This window comes from Oncorhynchus kisutch, linkage group LG5, assembly GCF_002021735.2.
Source record: "Oncorhynchus kisutch isolate 150728-3 linkage group LG5, Okis_V2, whole genome shotgun sequence".
In the NCBI taxonomy this organism is placed as follows: Eukaryota; Metazoa; Chordata; class Actinopteri; order Salmoniformes; family Salmonidae; genus Oncorhynchus; species Oncorhynchus kisutch.
Window position 1 is genome coordinate 32,171,875 of NC_034178.2, and position 20,668 is coordinate 32,192,542.

The following is a 20,668-nucleotide window of genomic DNA, read 5'->3' on the forward strand; positions in this document are numbered from 1 at the left end:
CCTAAGTCACACATGAAGGATTTTAATGGCTCCAGTGGTTATCAGGTTTCGATTGTGTTTTATTCATCACTCTCACTACCGCAAACATTACAAAGCAATTCTAAAATGGCTTAGAAACTAAAATTACCTTTTTATTGAAACTAATTTATGTTTGACAATTGATGGGAAACAATAACAGGCCGCAACAGACTCCTGCAACTTCCCTCGCCATTGTTGCCCGGCGGATCTGAGTAAAGGGAATTCGGAAAGCAAAGAGCAGTCTTCATGGATGAGTGTGCAGAGCGTCTCGGGTGGGACCTGGATAAATATGGGAACTGCAATCGGGAACTTCTCAATTCCTTTCAAGAGGCTGTGAGCAGTGATTCGATTTGGAATAATGCCATACCTACCACAGACATGAAAGGGGCATTTATGCAAAACTGTGTTTGGGGGGGGGGGGGGGGGGGCTGCACAGACTGATGCTGTAGATATCGCACAAAGACAAAACAGCAGCAGTCGAGCTTGTGGATAAATTCCCCTGATTTTCCTCTTCTCCCTTTGATATTCCCCGAACACTACTGAATGTTCCATTTTGTTTATTTGTATTGACACTGTTTAAAGTGGGGACAGTATGAATTTAACCAGTGGTCATTTACTACAAGTGAAACCTGTCTCCACAAAAATGGGCCAAGTTAGAAAGAATTTGACCGTCGGGGACACAGACAGCGATAAGAAGGACATTCATACTGTATCTTTCTACCACAGGGAACGACGAGACATTTATTTGATAGCGGGTGATATCGCAGATTTAAGAGCACCTATTGTTCAAATAGGATTAATTAACCTTAATTAACCTTGCTCTGTAATATGCTCCATATTGTCATGTGACCTCGAGCAGCGATGCAGGAATGAAAGCTCTCTTTCCAGGGCGACTCAATGGAAAAGTCTTGAGCGTCTCTCTCTGCAACCAACCCAACCTGCTTTGAAACTATATTGCTGATTAGTTCTGCTCCGGGAGCAGATTTAAATGTAAAATTACTGGGCTCACTGATTTATGAAGAGGACTATAAGGTCAGCTAATATATGTCATACTGACAATGGGACAAGTCTATTAGGAGGCAGGCTGTAATTATTTCTTAAAACATAAATCTCCTCTGAACCCATACAAGAACACACTTTTGCTAATAGCTATTTGAGACTCTTAAGCTCTATTAAGAAAATATATTCCTTGCAACTTTTCACAGATTAATATGAGATTTGGCAATTTGGAGTCAATTATATGCATCTACCTCCGCAATTGAACTGATGAAAAAAAAAGGAATGAATGAATCTCATATTTTCTTTCTCAATGCAAAAAGATAAATGCATTTTGTTGATACCATACCATTAAACTGGTAGACCATTAAACTGCACACTGGTAGAAAATCAGTACAACGTTTATCTCATTTTGGAATAATTTTGGTTGAATACATTCTATTCTGAACATATTCTACAACCTCCAAAACTGTTTCATATGCTATGGCAGTTCAAAGTGTTTCCACATTTCAACTATAGACAGTATTACTGGTAAAAGAGAATGTGATCTCTGGACTGACTGGGCTTAATTGTCTGCAAGTGAACTCTCCATTTGGGAAGTCTAGACTGCTTGACTTTTCTCTATCAAAACACAAATTTAATGAATGACTTGCCGATGTCCCGTGCATGTGGGCCCATGGAGGTAATTCTGTGTCTATATTGGTCCAATCTTGCTACCGGGGGATTGGTAACAAAAGGTTTGGAGTGGCACTGCCGCCCTCTTTCATCTCAACACAGGATGGGGTGCTAGATAAAAGCCACAGAGAGCCTAGGAAATAGAGAGTCTAAGGGAACAAAGTGGACAAAAGCATTGGACATCTAAGGTGCTGAATTAATTAAAGTATCTTTTTGGGCATTATTTGGGATCGAGATAAAAGCCATCGCAGTAAAAAGAAGCAGTACTGGGACCACTTCACTGCAAGTGCAGGAGGCCATTTTTTGATCATCCTGATAAAACACACACACACACACACACACACACACACACACACACACACACACACACACACACACACACACACACACACACACACACACACACACACACACACACACACACACACACACACACACACACACACACACGCACACACACACACTGTGCCCCCTCCTGTCCTGAAAGCCAAAACAGAGCAAACAAATCATTGTTGCAAAAAGGGCCTGAAGAGACAAGCAGAAATCCTTAATACAGTATGATACAGGCCATGTCTTAAGAGGAGCCTCTGCAGAGTCGGAGCGGCCAGTGCTGGGGAGGGACTTGACCAAATGCATGCTCCTCTAGGCACACAGCTGTGCTCGTGCTCTTTTTGTTCAAAAGAAAGCATGCCGTCAGCCTTCAAGGGACATTTCAAATAATTCACATCAGTCGCAACAAAAATAACAGGCCTTGTATATGTTGGCATTGAACTACTCTTCGCCATGATTTCTTTTGAGAAATACTAAAGGAAATATATAAATAAATACAAATCAAGTGAGAAAAAAATGGCTTTGTAGTATCAAGACTAGTCTTTCGGTTCGATCTAAACATACACACGAAAGTGGAAAAAACAGAAGACACTAGCAATACAATAACGTAGGTCTATGTCCATAATGGAACGAGCTAACTACAATAAATCACAGTTTGAATGTGACTCCTTATCCAATTAGCATCCATTATTTTAAGGGTGGGATGACATTACATACAATGATCCAGATGAACCTGATGATCACATCCCAGCTATATGAGCATTCTAAATGCCAGGACGACTTATCATACTTCAACAAGGCTGTCCAAGCGGAACAATGGGATTCATTACGCAACCAACTCCTGGAGGTACAATTTACTACCGTGATGGGGGCAGAGCTAAAGGGACTGAGGGTCGATTTCAATGATGTTCTACTCTAGTACCTATCGCACGCCATAAACCACATATTTAAATATGTTTGTCATCATGACTTGATCTTTGGAAGTAGATGTGTTGCTATCAGATATGACATTGTGTTGATGATGATCTGTTTATGTTTGACATGGACCATAGTACTATATCTGTTGTTGCTTCAGTTCGGGAAAGCAATTTTGATCTTTTAAGACACGTTGGCCACAGTATCTCTATTTGAGGTATAGAGTGAGGTATTCTTTCTCCTCACAGCAGGCTGTGTAGGGGCTATAGCTGGGTCTCCTTGATGGTCGAGATCCTGGGGAGGCTTTTGATGGTTTCCGCATCCTTCCCTTTCCGCTGAACTCAGAAACAGACCCCGGAGGATTTGCAGGGGATTGAAAGTTAGACTCATCTTTGCACGCTTAACTTACTGCACCTGGGTTAACTGGATTTGACATTGCATCATAGAGTAGGTTCAAATGTGCAGTAATGACTGATGTTTCTTTTCATTTTGTTCTTATCAAAGAAGAAGCATTCAAAGCCACGAGGTGGAGAAATGTACATGATATCTGATGCAACTGCATACAGTACTGTACAGATACAGTACCTGCATTCTATTAAGGAAAAAGTTGAAATAGCTGGTAGATATTTACCCTTCATTAACTCAGCTTACTTTGCTCTCTCTATACACATTATCACAACAGCTGGAGAGTAATGTTTAGGAATTATTCACGCTTAAATGAGGGATTCATGTACTGTATATCCTCCAGGGCTTGTGGTCTGCTCTTGTGACTTACTGGGATTTTCACACCATGTTCAGTAAATCTAGGATTCTCAAATCTCTGGATGAACAGGGTTCGTAAAAATCTAGAGCCCAGAGGAAAAAAAGGGAAATAAAAACAGCAAATCTGCAATTGCACATGTTCTGTGAGAGAAATACATACACGCTCTATGAATGTAAACTAAAAACAACTAAGGATCGTTTTCTGGCAAAATATACACTACCGGTCAAAAGTTTTAGAACACCAACTCGTTCAAGGTTTTTCTTTATTTGACTTTTTTCTACATTGTAGAATAATAGTGAAGACATCAAACTATGAAATAACACATACGGAATCATTTAGTAACCAAAAAAGTGTTAAACAAATCAAAATATATTTTGTATTTGAGATTCTTCAAATAGCCACCCTTTGCCTTGATGACAGCTTTGCACACTCTTGGCATTCTCTCAACCAGCTTCACCTGGAATGCTTTTCCAACAGTCTTGAAGGAGTTCCCACATATTATGCTGAGCACTTGTTGGGTGCTTTTCCTTTACTCTGTGGCCCGACTCATCCCAAACCATCTCAATTTGGTTGAGGTCGGGGGATTGTGGAGGCAAGGTCATCATATGCAGCAATCCATCACTCAATTCAGTCTTGGTGAAATAGCCCTTGCACAGCCTCGAGGTGTGTTTTGCATCATTGTCCTGTCGAAAACAAATGATAGTCCCACTAAGCTCAAACCAGATGGGATGGCGTATCGCTGCAGAATGCTGTGGTAGCCATGCTGGTTAAGTGTGCCTTTTTTTAAAAGTGTCACCAGCAAAGCACCCCTACACCATAGCACATCCTCCTCCATGATTCACCCACACCTCATCTCACAAAGACATGGCGGTTGGAACCAAAAATCTACAATTTGGACTGTTTCTTGGCCGAAGCAAGTCTCTTCTTATTATTGGTGTCCTTTAGTAGTGGTTTCTTTGCAGAAATTCAACCATGAAAGCTTGATTCACACAGTCTCCTCTGAACAGTTGATGTTGAGATGTGTCTGTTACTTGAACTCTGTGAAGCATTTATTTGGGCTGCAATTTCTGAGGCTCTAACTCTAATGAACTTATCCTCTGCAGCAGAGGTAACTCAGGGTCTTCCATTCCTGTGGCGGTCCTCATGAGAGCTAGTTTCATCATAGCGCTTGATGGCTTTTGTTACTGCACTTGAAGAAACGTTCAAAGTTCTTAAAATGTCCCATATTGACTGACCTTCATGTCTTAAAGTAATGATGGACTGTTGTTTCTCTTTGCTTATTTGAGCTGTTCTTGCCATAATATGGTCTTTTACCAAATAGGGCCATCTTCTGTATACCCCCCTACCTTGTCACAACACAACTGATTGGCTGAAACGCATTAAGGAGGAAATTGACTTTTAAGAAGGCACATCTGCTACTTGAAATGCATTCCATTTGACTACCTCATAAAGCTGGTTGAGAGAATGCCAATAGTGTGCAAAGCTGTCATCAAGGCAAAGGGTGGCTATTTCAAGAATTTCAAATATAACATGTCTTTTGAGTTATTTAACACTTTTTTGGTTACTACATGATTCCATATGTGTTATTTATAGTTTTGATGTCTTCACCATTATTCTACAATGTAGAAAATAGTAAAAATAAAAACCCTTGAATGTGTAGGTGTTTTAAAACTTTTTACCGGTAGTGTATATAAAAGTGTCTGTACTAAACATACTTTTAATCCGGACCCACATTTCCATTGCCATTGCCAACAAATACATTTCTACAACAAATTATTGGTCAGTTTTCAGTCTAACACTATAGTCAAACTTGAATACACTGTTTCACAATGTATCACATTCAAAGCATGGCCTTTGAAATAGTTTCCACGTAACAACTGAACTCTGTGACACATTGGATATACAAGCTATTCATCAGTATGAATTATGGTGTACATCTTTTACATAATCACTGATAATGAATCAATAGAAATACTTATCAAGGCCAGACGGTATTGAGTGAGAGACTGGCCCTCTATTCATCAGTTAGCCATGCCTCAGCCAGCAGACAGGACCTACTCCTCACCGGCAGCACCATCATCCATCAAAAGTTCCGAGAGGGAAGGGTAACGCCAAATTATTTGGAGCAGTGCCACACTCATGGGGGTAACCTTGACGGTCCAGTAGAATATCTAGAGGAACATAACTTTTTCCAACTGAAGAATATGTACCTATTGAAACTTTACACTGTGCACTCTTAGAAAAAATGGTTCCAAAAGGGTTCTTCGGCTGTTCCCATAGGATAACCTGTTTTGGTTTCAGGCAGAGCCCTTTTTGGTTCTATGTAGAACCTTTTTGGGTTTCATGTAGAACCCTCGGTAGAAAGGGTTCTACATGGAACCCAAATGGGTTCTACCTGGAACCAAAAAGGGTTCTTCAAAAGGTTTTCCTATGGGGACAGCCGAAGAACCATTTAATGTTCTAGATAGCACCTGTTTCTCTAAGAGTGTAGGAAGCAGAGTGCTGATTGTTGTCCATACTGAAATTCAGACCATACCATCGGGTATTACTAGTAGACCAAAAAATATATCCAAACATGACTGACAAATCACTGACAAGTAAGCAGATGCAGTTGGTTTAAGATATTACTAGACATTTCTGATAAGTAAGTCCAACAAAGTGCCATTATTATGCACTTTGAGATTATTCTTGTATAATGAAAAGCACTTTACAAATGTAATAAACTACTATGAATTATTATATTTTATTTTAGACAGCTCTTCCCCTGTGCTCAATGTCACTTCAAGTTCATAGACATGGAAATGAGCAGATGGAAAACTAGCCATTGGTTTAAAGTAAGCAAGGCAGGAAGCAACAGTTCCAACATCAGAGGATTTGCATTCACAGAGCAAACAAATTGAACATTACATCAATCAGGGTGAGTATATCCTAAGGGTGTGAAGAAGTTGTGAGGAATAAATGATACATCCCATGAATATTAAGAGATAAGATTAATTCTGAATATTAACACCAGAATGAAATAAACATGATAGTTGTTGTACAAAATGGAAAAGGATTGATACAGTGTTGAAAGGGGCTGGATGAGATAAACATGACAGTTGTTGTACAAAATGGAAAAGGATTGATACAGTGTTGAAAGGGGCTGGATGAGATAAACAGGACAGTTGTTGTACAAAAGGGAAAAGGATTGATACCGTGTTGAAAGGGGCTGGATGAGATAAACATGACAGTTGTTGTACAAAAGGGAAAAGGATTGTGACCGTGTTGAAAGGGGCTGGATGAGATAAACATGACAGTTGTTGTACAAAAGGGAAAAGGATTGATACCGTGTTGAAAGGGGCTGGATGAGATAAACATGACAGTTGTTGTACAAAATGGAAAAGGATTGATACAGTGTTGAAAGGGGCTGGATGAGATAAACATGACAGTTGTTGTACAAAATGGAAAAGGATTGATACAGCGTTGAAAGGGGCTGGATGAGATAAACATGACAGTTGTTGTACAAAATGGAAAAGGATTGATACAGTGTTGAAAGGGGCTGGATGAGATAAACATGACAGTTGTTGTACAAAATGGAAAAGGATTGATACAGTGTTGAAAGGGGCTGGATGAGATAAACAGGACAGTTGTTGTACAAAATGGAAAAGGATTGATACAGCGTTGAAAGGGGCTGGATGAGATAAAGATGAGTTACAGTGGTTGAAAGATTGTCAAAAACCTAAGAAAATAAATCTTCTTATTTAATCATCCTTTGCATTCTTAAACAATTTTTATGTTCAGCCAGTCAATTCATCGCAACAATTACATATTTAAAAATTATTACAGTACACAAGAAACATGATTAAAACACTATGCATGAGGTTCACGTTCAATGTTGATTTGAATGTATTTTTTAACTTTCTTTACCCAGAACTCAATTACTGAATTAGGAAGCAGAGCTTGTCCTTCAGACAACATCAGTGAGTCCGTAATGACAATGATCCATTTCCTATGGATCTTAACTGACAAGGCTTTCAATATCTGTGCAATTAAAGCAATCCAATTCAGGAGGAAAGGCAGAGAAACACATATCTCCTTGAAGTATTTTGATGTTCATTGTTCTTGGTCTCTTTTTTATTATCTCAACTTTGCAAGGTCAAGCTCCAGTGGAATAATCACAGAGCATATTTTAAAACACTAAATAGCCAACTTTCATTACGCTTCTCTGTTAGAAGATGGTATTGATTGAAGCCATATTTCCATAGAATTCATTTTAAGAGCAATAACATATTCCATTCATTTAATCTGCACATGGACAGAATGTATTTTGGATTGAGCTGAAGCGGGTTCACTGACGTAGCACACGCCACCGCAGCCCCCACACGGGGTGGAACGAGCTCTGGATTTTGTTACTTCATAAGGGAAAAGATGAGTTTTTATTCATTTCCATGTCGGCTCTTTCCCTGGAAACGCCCTTGTCCGGAGCAAAGGGTCCCGATTTCAAACTCGCCAAAAAACGGTTTAAAATGTAATAACGGGCTAAAAATGTATATTAACTGAAAAATTATAGGATGTAATTTCTTGGAATAGCCCTCTGTGACTTGAAAGAATATTTCTCTCAAAACTTTGATTCCTAAAATATGTGTCCAGCGATTTGGTTGACTTAATCAGGAATGGGCAGGGTCAGCTATACCACAAGGACCCCTTATTCATGTCCTCATTACATGTTCTGCAACAAAACCATTCATGGTCTGTAAAGTTCTCTACTTTTGATAGATTAAAACAAACAATATTGAAATCACCATGGTGACAACCATAGTCTGTCAACTCCATCTGCCTGATAGATTAAGATAGACTATGGTATGAATTTTGGTCCAAATATGTCACATTTAATTAGGTTTTAGAGTTATGAAGCAACTGAGGAAAAACAAAATTGCTACTGTGTACACCACTTGAGTAAAGTGGTATACAATTTTTGTCAACTCCGTAAAACATAAACTCTGTCAGATTTTTCTCTAACGTCAACTCTGAGTCCTGAAAGATCTGACAGAATGGTTATGTTTTTGTTGGGGATTTTCAATTGAATCATTTTCCATATTTTACAAATGTTGGTACTGAACTTTATTTTATGAGGAAAAAATATGTCTGTTTTGAGTATCTGTTGTCAACTCTGTCAGTGGCTCCGTGATGACTAACCCTCTTAAGATATTTGTTTTAGTCCATTTTCTGACAAAATATTGTAATCACCGTTCTGCAACATTGAAGTATTTGCTATGCTAGACCTAAGGGATAATGTTTGCTTTATAAATGTTATTTTATGTTCTAAATCTAGAAAAACATGCCAAAATGCTAACAAAATTAGCCCTGGAGAATTTAACAGTGCTATAAAAGAAAACAAAGAGAAGTTTGGAGATGTGTATTACATATAATAATTTTTAGAATATTTAGAATTAAACAATCATGGCCTTTAAACACTTGTTGGACAACAAAGGTCCTTCCTCGAACCTTGCGGGGGGCCCCGCGAAACTGCGCTACGCCGCTGACTGTACTGCACCAATTAAGTGGTACGCAAGTTACAGTATAAAATTACATTCATATATTACATGTGAATCAACAGAAAACCATTTTCAAGTTCAAGAACACAATACAGTTAACATAGAAACAGGTAAGAAATTAACACATGGAAAATGATCGACACAAGATGAATAAAATGTAGAGTATATTGTGCCCAAAGGTATAATAGTGTCAAATCCACCAATTTCCTCACATAACATGATGCCATCCTCTGAGGAAAATGAGCTGGCCAATCAGTGGTCTACTCACATGAATATTTGTAATGACCGCTATCCGCCCACACCATTCTGTTGTTGGGGTACGCCCACACCATTTCAATACAGAAAAATGCATGTTTAACATACTTCATTTTTTTTAAACTCATATTTCACTCATATTAGCATGTTTCCATCCAATTGGCAACAGATTTTCATGAGCATATTCAAAAATATGCATAAAGAAAATAGGCACATTTTCCCAACAGTAGTGTGTTTCACTAAACTGAATTAATGTGGATAAAAATCAGAGCGTGATGACATAGTCCACACAAAATGTAAATTTTTGCTTAAGTTTTCATGTTCCATCGCATTTTCAACTCTACCCATAATTTTGTCACAAAAGCTGTTGAGTTAAGTAGCAAACATGCCTATTCTGGTCTTGTCAGGTGTGCTCTAGCCAACAACAGCTCTCAGATACAGTGAAGGTAGGCTGTATGGATAGGCTAGTCTACAAAATTATATTATTAGGGAAAAGAGCGAGAATAGTTGTATTTGTCAAACAGCAGTCAAGCATCGATTATCATATCACCAGAATATTTATTGGAAAGGAGCATCAAGCTCATCACCTTGCACTTTCACCAGGCTGTGATTTCACCACCCGTATTTCATCTGTAGCCTAATAAACTGCATGGTTTCTGAGTCATAGTGAGAGGACCACACTCCATAACATCGCAACTCCAAGTTTACTTTGATGTTATGGTTACTAGATCAATATTTGCGCATCAAGGCTGTTCCACCGCCATTTCTCGCATAATTAATTGTACCGACACAAAAAGATCCCACCATGTTGGCGTTCATAAAATTGTACCGAAACGTCCTGTTTCAAGTCACAGCTGTCGTTTATAAATTTTTTTATACGGTATGACTTTACGAGCATAAAAACTATGGATGGAACATGCTTACTGTAATTAATAATAGGTCAAATGTCATAGTAATTGGGAAACACTGGACAGTTACTTTCATGTTTCAGTACTTTCTTCACTGATTTTTACAGTAGAATCTTCTCTAAAACATTGCTGATCATTGGGGATGACAACATGTGGCTATAGACATCGGGTACTGTCGTCACAATGTTGACATGAAGCTGAGAGCCACATAGACGTTATCTCTCATCTCTACTCTAACAAATTGTAGGATACACTCTAATAATATCAGCTGCCCTTAAAATGATTCTCTTCCACCCGCACCATTCAGTCATCATGCGGAGTAAATGAATCTTTACCAAGAGTAATAAAGAAGATGCATGCTTTAATATGTGACAACAACCCAAGACTGGTAAGGTCAGGCCGTGGCAATTGATGAAACTGTCACTGTATTAACCCTTATAGTGACAGTGGAGTTCCCTTACGAAATCGAATTGTTCCTGCTCAGGGGTTAGACTGGGCTCAACCAAGGGACAAAACAAATAGCGTGTGAGGGATGGAGCGGCCTTGTTCCCAGCGTGGGGCATCAAAATTCAATCTGAAGAAGCCATCACTCACTTCACTGCCAATGTCGTCATTTAAGGATGCCCAATAACTGGAGGAGCAGCAGGGAGTATTGAGTTCGTAGTTTATAGGGAAAGGACTAAATGGAAACCACAGGCTCTTCATCTTATTCACAATCTTGATCTTCTACTCACAATCTTCTACTCACGTCTCAGTTATAATGTCTAAAGTTCCGCAATTTAAAAAAAAAATCTTCTTCTACAATAACGATTCTTTTCACATGCTGAGACAAGATGATTTCTATTCGGTTTTATACTTACGGTGACATTACTTTTGATCAATATGCTTTAACTGAACATCTTGAAGAGTCTGTCATGTGTTATAAGAACAGTATGTGGTAGTGTAGGCATTTATTGCTACTTATTTTGAGTAACAGCCAAGCCTGGGGAAAGTGATGGAGAGTTAGTTTTGTGCGTTGGAGTTGTGTAGATTCATGTTTAAGCTCTATCAGGATTAGGATGCACCCTGACAGAAAGGGGAGTGTGGAATCACAGCACTGGGAACTGCTGCTCCCCAAGGAGACATTTTCATGTTGATCGCTTTATCAGGCGGGACACGAGACACTATCACAAGTCCCAATGACATATCTTTTATGTCACATGCTTTCACACTGCTGGCTAGTACAGTTTGATCAGAAAGGGAACTAAAGATAGTTAGTGACTTACATGCAAAGGTTAGACTGGCCTCTCGGCTCACGATGGTCCCAAAAGAGTTGAAGGCGAGGCACTGATATGTTCCAGCATCCTGGTCTTTGTCCAAATGGCTGATTCGGAGGTTGCCTCCAGACAGGCTGTAGTGTGAGACTGATTTTGGAGTGATTGCGGTGCCATTCAGTTTCCACCTAAAAACAGAATGAAAAGCAGTCAGATCCAGAACAATTGATAGACAATCTTAGAATCCCACCATTAACTCCATTCTAATGTAGATCATTCACCTTTAGGACAAGATGAGATTCTGACAAAGAAAATGATGATTTTACCTTCATTTGATTAATTCCTTTTCAATAAGCGAAGAAAGGGCTTAGCGTTAATCTAAGTAGTGAACCACACTGACGGCCGGCACACCACGGAGCAGAAAAGAACCCACTCAACAAGAATACACAGCCTCCATCGCCATCCATCTTGCTAGACACCCAGTCAAACAGCATAAAAATGCAGCTTAATCATTACGATGCAGCAATTAAAATTAATGACTAGCGCCCTGCATTCTGCACTTTTGCATTCTACACCAGGCTACAAGATTATCATTGGTGTTAGAGGTGATCAGTGAAGGATATAATTCACTTATGAAGGCAGCAGATTCCTCAATCCCTCCACATTGAGCACAATGGCCGTTACAATGCCAAACAACATGGGGGGGTAAAGGGATCGATACCAGCTAAATCCCCGCTACGGAGGTGTGAACCCATCATTTACACATCACAGCGTCTTGACAGGAAAACACTTTGATACATGTAGGTATTTTCAACAACGTCCCGTTCTATTACAAACAAAAAAAGTCAAAAATGGCATTTCACATATGAGTAAGCATGATAGGTATTCTTAATCACTTTATTGGGAAATGGGCGACGCAAATCATGATTAGCGTCCAGGGTGATTAGTTGCTGATTATGTCTTTGGAGTGAGGAGAGTAATTGATTGCCTTTATGGATTCCAAACAGCTCAACAAACAGTGTGAATTTGTCAAAGCATTCATAGAAATATCTGCATTAGGTTGGTGCAGCTCTGCTTGAATAGATAAAAGCTATTTTATTGTATGATTTAGCCGAGAAAAGGCACTACTAATAAAGAGTCCACTGTAAAAGGTTAATGCCAGGTTAAAAGCATAACATTTGACGTCAACGTCTTTGTTCTCTTTCATCCAGCATTTAGACAACTACCGACCATATCAAGCATTTATAAAAAGACTGGGACTGAGAGCTTCGCTATAGAGAGGGGAGAACTCAGGTCTTGCTACGCCAATTATGACTGAGGCACACTCAAGATAATAAGCACCTGAACATGTTCTGTATCAACGCTTGAGGAAAAGGAAACATGTAGTTCACCTAAAAATATCTGATTATAAACATTCCCTGTGGCTTTCTTCTTATGTTCAGAATACAATATGGCCATGCCATTAAATATATAGTGCTTATTGGAGTTGCACTGCTTGTACAAGCAACATATATAATGATTCCCGAATTCATTACCATGCCTACTCCACACTAGCCTTACAGTACACACACAAGTCCCCTGGTCTCCAGAGCCTCATTACTTTACACACACTATGGCAAAGGTCCTCCCCGACCATCTCACAAGGCAACTCCAGCCATTCGCTTACTTCCAATGCAAGAAAAACAAGTACCAACATTAATATTTTACTTCCCGGTAGTGAGTCTACTCTAACTACTCAGACTTCCAGAGAGAGAGCCTGCAACAGGAAGAGAAGAGGATCCAACATGATCCTAGATCTCCAAGGGAGGAAGTCGTCATCAGCTCTCATAGCAGGCTGTTATGTGTTGCTTCTAAGTGCTATTTCTGTTTCAGAGAAGAAAATTGTATTCCATTAAAAATGAAAGCACCCTATTCAACAGCCTTCTATTCTTCTTCAACAGAGAGAGTGAGCAACAAATCCACAAGGAAAGCACTTAATAGAGCCAACAATTTTAATTACGCGTGCCCGCTAATTATTTTACTGACGGTTATTCATTTAATGCTTTATCCGTGACTTTCTAAGACATTAAAAGAGAGCAAATTTAGGGACAGAGAAAGATATTTGATGAGTAATGTATAAGTATCTTGTTACAAATCACAAAGACTGCAGAGTGTACGACCCTGCAGAAGAAGATCACTGTCTATCTATCAATGTGCTACACCGTCTCATTTTCACATGCGTTGGCAGGGAGAAGTCTTATTACGTAGTGTTAAATGTGTCGTTCAAAAAGGCCCGGTTGACAGAGAAAAAATGTGCTAGCTTAGGATTGTCAAGGTCTTTTTTTGTAGCAAATAGGGTGTATTGGATGAGAGCTAAGACGGCTCCCGAGTGGCGCAGTGGTCTAACGCACTGCATCTCAGTGCTAGAGGCGTCACTACGGACCCTGGTTTGATCCCGGGCTGTATCACAACCGGCTGTGATCAGGAGTCCCATAGGGCGGTGCACAATTGTCCCAGTGTCGTCCGGGTTAGGGGAGGGTTTGGCTGGGGTAGGCCTTCATTGTAAATAAGAAGTTGTTCTTAAATGACTTGTCTAGTTAAATAAAGGTTAAATAAAACAATTACAAATGTTAACTGCCAAAGCTTTGACTGATATGGTAATCATGAGAAAACACATAACTCCACTTGTCTTTAGGTCAACATCGGAGCATTACGCTCTACAAGGTATGTTCTGCACAAAGGAATAAGTAAGGGAGTTAGGTTAACACACTAAGATGAAATCTATGGTCTTGTCACTAGATGTTGTCCAGACACTGACTCTTGAACAGAATTTAACATCACAGCTATGATACATCGAGCAACACATCTAATCAAGTACATGGACATGCTGCAGACAATCGAATAATCTCTTTGGCTATCAATCATTCTAGAGGGGGACACTGGTACAGCAGCTCCGTTTGTTAAGCACATGCTTCATGCAATCATGTTTTCAACAGGATGTCCATACAGTGGCATGATACAATGTCACGTGGCTTTTACGAGTTTGTAGAATGTCACTTCTTTTCCTTTAGCCTTCTGCATTGTACTTTTCTTTTTTGGGGAAACCAAATAGACCCAGAACCAGGGAACAATGCTTCTTCTTTCCAGAGTTAATATTCTCTTAGAAGCTTTATGTTGGTAGGGACAGACCGTTTTAAAGCATATCAGAGGATGAGCCAAATGTAATGCCCAGCCTCTCTTACATCAGCCAGTCACAGTATACGATTCTGTGATGTGCAGTTAATGAACTTTGAAGATGATTTAGTCTACAGCTGCGTAAAGGAATACAGTCTTAGAAGGCAGGCAGGCAAGCAGCCCATCCCACCCCAAGGCTCTGTGCTTCTCTCTGACAGGACTGTACAGCGACCTTGACAGGAAACAGCTGATTAGGTCATCCTTTAAACTGGCTCAATCCCAAGTATTAAACGTACCAATCCTTCTAAATCTCAACCCAGCAATTTCAGCGGGCAAACATGATTGATTTGAACCTTGCAGTTGCCAGCGATACAACTTACTAACCTTTCGATAGACTAACGAACCGTCCAGGAAAAGAAGAAGAGAGAGCGAAAGGGACAGTCTCTTTGAGCCTCTGCCTCAATTCGTTTGAACCAGATAATGTTCACAACCAGAGCCACACTGCTTTTCCCAAAATAGGAAAGATAATGTTCACAACCAGAGCCACACTGCTTTTCCCAAAATAGGAAAGATAATGTTCATAACCAGAGCCACACTGCTTTTCCCAAAATAGGAATGATAATGTTCCATACTATTTCTTAAGTGGGATGAATGCTTTTACCGTTCATGTGTGTGATCTCAATGAGCTAAAAAAATATATATACAGTACCAGACAAAAGTTTTAGAACACCTACTCATTCAAGGGTTTTTCTTAATTTGTACTATTTTCCACGTTGTAGTATAATAGTAAAAATAAAGAAAACCCTGGAATGAGTAGGTGTGTCCAAACTTTTGACTTGTACTGTATTTATTTATTTTTTTAAACGATTTTGTGTCCAGCAGTCAGGGTGCTACATCGGAATGAAATAAAATTCACAAAATGATCGATCCACAAGAACAGAACAGAGGGAAATGATTGTGGTGGGAGATGTGCACTGTGTAATACATACTCACCGATAAAGTGGAGATGGGCTTCCCTGGGCCTCACAGCTGAACACCACCTCTCTGTTCTTCTCCTGGGAGTCCACAGGGAACACAATGCTGCCAGGCTGCTTGGTGAATACTGGGCTCTGCAGGACACTGCTCTCTATAGGGGGCACACGGACAGGGGATAACACTCAGCTTACACTCAGGCTCAGACAACAAACCTGCTTGCAAAACAGGCAATTAGTCCGAGGCAGCAAACAGGCCAGACCTGGTAAAACCATAAGGGGGGGGGGCGAACCACAAGCAGACAAAACATATCAATTAATTCCGTCTGTCACAGCACCGTCGCACAGACAAGAATTATCGGAAGTGAGACGTGTCTTCAAAAGCCATTTAGGCGGTAATAGGAGATCTCCAAATGTATACCAGTCGGGACACGTTTTAACTTGCATCCTTTTTTCACAAAGTGCTATTGGAGTAGTTGTGTCTCTGCAGACGTTTAAGCAATTAGTTGTGCGGTTAGCGTTCCTCGGCTGTGGTTTTGTATTCTCTCAGTGAAATGACACACACCGAACGGAAGTCTCCATTACTCCATGGGCAGCTGGGAATCCAATGGGCTATCTGTGCATGACTTAACAAAAGCCTTTAGTGTCAGTAAGCCATGGGACAAAGGACAAGTGACAGCCTTTGCAACCACCTTACCTTTGGCCTAGAATGTGATTAGATGTGATTCAAGGGTTATACAGTACATTACCTAGCCAATCTTCAGCCATTTCCATTCTGCGCTGCAGTAGTAGCAGACTCATGCTCGGGCCAGATCCATCAAGACATGACTATGGACTGTCTGTCGAGTCATGTAAATAAAAATAAAAAACACAAAAAAAACAACACAACCAAAGAGTGTATTTAACACCTGCCTGTGGCTAGCCTGGCTAAAAGATATTCATGACTGGTTCCTGAAATGTGTATAACATCAAAGGTCAGTGTTCTTATTGGCTTGCAGCGGTGGTGCATATTGCCTCTACAATGGCGATCCAGGCCACTTATTTTGTCTCCGGAATAGAAAAGCTTTTTAGCAGCAGGATGTATCAATGCTACATTGTGCAGTAAATAACAAAGCCACTCAAAACATGACAATTTACCTTATTCAATGCCATGTTTAAATAAACAATAACAGCGAAAATACCTTACTGGGGGAATGATTTCCTGTGTTTGTGACCGTAGCTTTTGTCCTACCCTCACAAATTGCACAATTTCTATAATTACATGCCTTTGATGCCCTGTGAGCAGTCATTGAGACTTCATGCTAATTTGGGGAAAGATAAGCTCTGTTTTTCCCAGAACTTTGCAATGAAAATGAACACATCTGCTGTTTCTGTTTGGGATCTTCTCTAAGGTACCTCCCCTGAGGAAAAATGAAAAACAACAGAAAAACATGCTGGAGACGTCATGTGACTGATAAGCTAATGTGACAAAATGTGTTTCAAAACGAAAACCCTAACTACGATACAGTACTCCCTGCAGACCTAAAATCTTTTCTTCCCGTTTTCAAAAACAATTCGGGAGTGGCTCTAATAACATGCTTTAGCAAAAGAACGCATGTGTGAACGTAATGAGTGAAGACAAGTTACAGTGTATTGCCGCAAGTCTTAACTCATATCACTTCTGCAACAGATGCGACAGTCTCCACTGATTGTGACACGTTCCCATTCCCAATTTGGGATATTGTATTGCCAGTATGTGATACAGTTAAAGAAAGCAGCACACCCTCTTCGCTCTCGTTCTGGGCAGACATAATAATAGTGTACTGTACATCTTATTCTACAGTGAAAGTAGGTCACCATTAAAGCCTCATGGAACACATGCAGCTATCTTTACAGTACTCCCTACTGGCCTCACATACCGTACCCCAGACCCAAAAAATAAGAAAGATTATAGCTTTATAGCACGATTCATGAGCATGATATTTGGCGGAAGAAACTTGTCAGGTGAAAGCACCAGGGTATACTTCTGCTGAGAAGGAGCCCCAGCGCTCTGAATTTCCAGCATGGCTCAAATTGGTGGCTTGCATTCATAATTGTGACATTCACACACACTTCCCCCATTTCTCATGCAAAATTCAGGCTATGAGACTGAGGTGGTGTTTTCATACTTTTCCATCAAATGTTCACGGGGTCATAATCAGGTTCCTCAATACACTGAGAGAGTTAGGACTGAAGTAATGCCCACATCCTTGCTAGATTTAACACAGAGATGACAAATGGAATAGATGATTGTTTAATGGAGAATACATTGGAAAGTGTACGATACAGAGACAGAAGCCATAAACCCTATTCCAAAACGTTGAAGTAAACAGATTTACATTTTTGTGTCATTATTGTTGCCATCTGTAATAAGACCAAGCCAATTGTATTCACCCACTGATTGTGGGATGACCTTTATGAACTTGTCATGGAAGCCACATTTTATTCTCAGAATGTCTTTTTTTTTTCATCTTGAGAGAAAATGATCACACTAATTTGTTCCAGATTCAAAGAATAATACGACTGAAAATGAATGAATGAAAAAACAAAACAAAAAAATGAATGAATTATTCTAAGAAAGATGTGTAATTGATATCTAGTGTCTCACATGAGATTCCCTTTGAATTACTGTAGCCACAATGACAAGAGAAACTGGACAAAGATTATTTATGACTGACCACTAGAAATGATCCATTTTTGGTAAGATCTTTACATTTTTGCACACAGTGAGAGCTGTTTAGTGGACTGAAAATGCTTTGTGAAGGGCTTGGCTGCTTCCAGACTGCTGTCTATTCTCACTGTAAATAAAGTATGAAAATGATGTGTTCACACTGTGTGTGTGATTGTGCGTGTGTGTGCGCGCGCGCGCGTGTGTGTGTGTGTACATGTGTACGTGTGTGACTAGCACGTCAAGAGAACAGCACTCAGCTATTTCAATTTATAGTCGCATAAACTGATGGATATTGCATATCGTTGAGTGGTAAACTATTGTGTTTGTGCGAAGCAGGGTGCAAATAAATTCATGACTAATTTCACAACCCTTCAACAGGTATGTGAAGACTGGCTGATTTTTTTCACAAGTGCGTAGGCCTATCTGGTATTTATTTAAAAGTGAATGGGTTCATATATCTAGTTGATGCGTGTATGTTTGTGTGTGTGCACCAGAATTCTTATTTTCCATTATACAAAGACTATAATTCCAGTAAAGGGTGTCTGTGATAGAGAATACAGAAAAAACGATATTGTTTGCCTGCCTCCACTGCATTGCACTTGAGCTGGTATAATTGGACTTGTTTTGTTTCCACTCAGACAGACAGCCTCATCAGAGTCCTTACTGGTTAGACTGAAGTCCCAAGTGATGTGACAGACTCGTGTGTTTATCTCGGGTCTACAATGCTACCTTCCCTGGATGGATGATGCAACAACAGTGGAGACTGGAGAATATATATATTAAACCATAAAGCTACTGTACAGGGTGGTGGTGGGGGGGGGGGGGGGGGGTAAAAACAGAACAGAATGTTCAACCAAACAAGCAATTGACTAAAGTTTCAAGCTGGTATTGACTATGTGCATAGCATTTCTGTTCTCATCAGTGAATATTTTGCAGTGGTACTCTACATGACTATAGGACATATTGATGAGGAAAGCACATAGACGAGGTGGTAGAGTTACTGTAACAGTGGATAAAAACAATTGAATTCGATTTTTTTTAACCAAGACACCAACTGTATTATGTAAAGTATCAGTGTGTGGTAGTACTGCATAGTTACTACATCACCACTTTGAATTGGCTTGCATCAGTCAAAGTTCCATGACAACTGATAGGCAGTCAGGCGGGGGGGGGGGGGGGGGGGGGGGGGGGGGGAACTACCATCCATGAGTCATGGTGACTTGCTCTTCACAAAGATGGCCTCTGCTGTCACAGTCATTATGAGACTTAATAAACGTTGACATGATCTTAGTAGAGCGCAGTTTAAATTAAACGTCACATCTTTAAAGTGATGATTAACAGGGAGAGCCAGAGCCGTTATTCTGGAACAGGTGCACACGCCCTTTGGGAGACAGGAACTGTAAACCTACGCCATACAGCACATCCAGCCAGTGCCCCTGCCTCTGCCCCATGCCTCTGAGCTGTTCTGCCGGGAGCAGCACTGATCAATCCTCCCTCCCAGCCACTCAATTAGCATCACAGACTCATTAAAAATACTGGAGCCTGTCAGAAAAACAGAAGAAAAAATACCATGGATCTGCAGTTTCACCTGCACTGTTTTCTTCGGGTGTGAGATTGACAATTGCATTAATCATTCATTTTCGCCTGGGTTGTTTAATTGTACCAGCCTTTCAGAAAAGCACCTTTGAAACTGTGAACCCACACACATGTGGTGAATCATTGTGGGGAGGAAATAAAGAGGGGCACGGGGCTAACCCGACTGATTTCCTAGATTGCATGAATAAAACATTTATTGATATACATATCAAAAGCAAGTGTTGACAAAACAAAACCAAAGTGGAGAAAGAAGGAAGCAAAGCAGAAAGGAGGAGAAGGAGAGCGAGGAGCTCCTGGCATCTGGTCTGAATCCCTAACATCACCAATTAGCAGGGGCTTGGCTGTGTGACCGTCTGGGGAGCGCCTCCTCCTTCATCCTACCACACAAAGAATAATTGCTTCTCCAGAGGAGGAGCAGGTGAGTGCACCTGGAGAGGCAGGCAGGCGGGCACGCTCCCCGTTACTAAGACACCGTGTTAGATTTCATCGACAGGAGTTGAGCTCTCACTAATACTGTCATCAACGAGATACCCTGGCTAATGAATCCTTTAATGGAGTAGAACCGTAGTCATGTTTGAGGAGGAACATTGACGAGTCAGTCAGCGTGGAAGG

At 40.2% G+C, this 20,668-nt stretch overlaps 1 protein-coding gene across 3 annotated transcripts in view; it reads right to left on the bottom strand.

Moving 5' to 3' along the window:
* The window catches only part of cntn4 (contactin 4), a 175,784-nt gene that overhangs the window by 114,203 nt on the left and 40,913 nt on the right, over positions 1-20,668 (bottom strand). For all 3 annotated transcript variants that reach the window (XM_020483077.2, XM_020483076.2, XM_031824877.1), the window contains exons 3-4: positions 15,794-15,926; positions 11,660-11,835 (exon numbers count right to left, since the gene is read on the bottom strand). In XM_020483077.2, the coding sequence (XP_020338666.1) occupies positions 11,660-11,835; positions 15,794-15,926 (309 nt within the window). The remainder of the gene's footprint in view (positions 1-11,659; positions 11,836-15,793; positions 15,927-20,668) is intronic.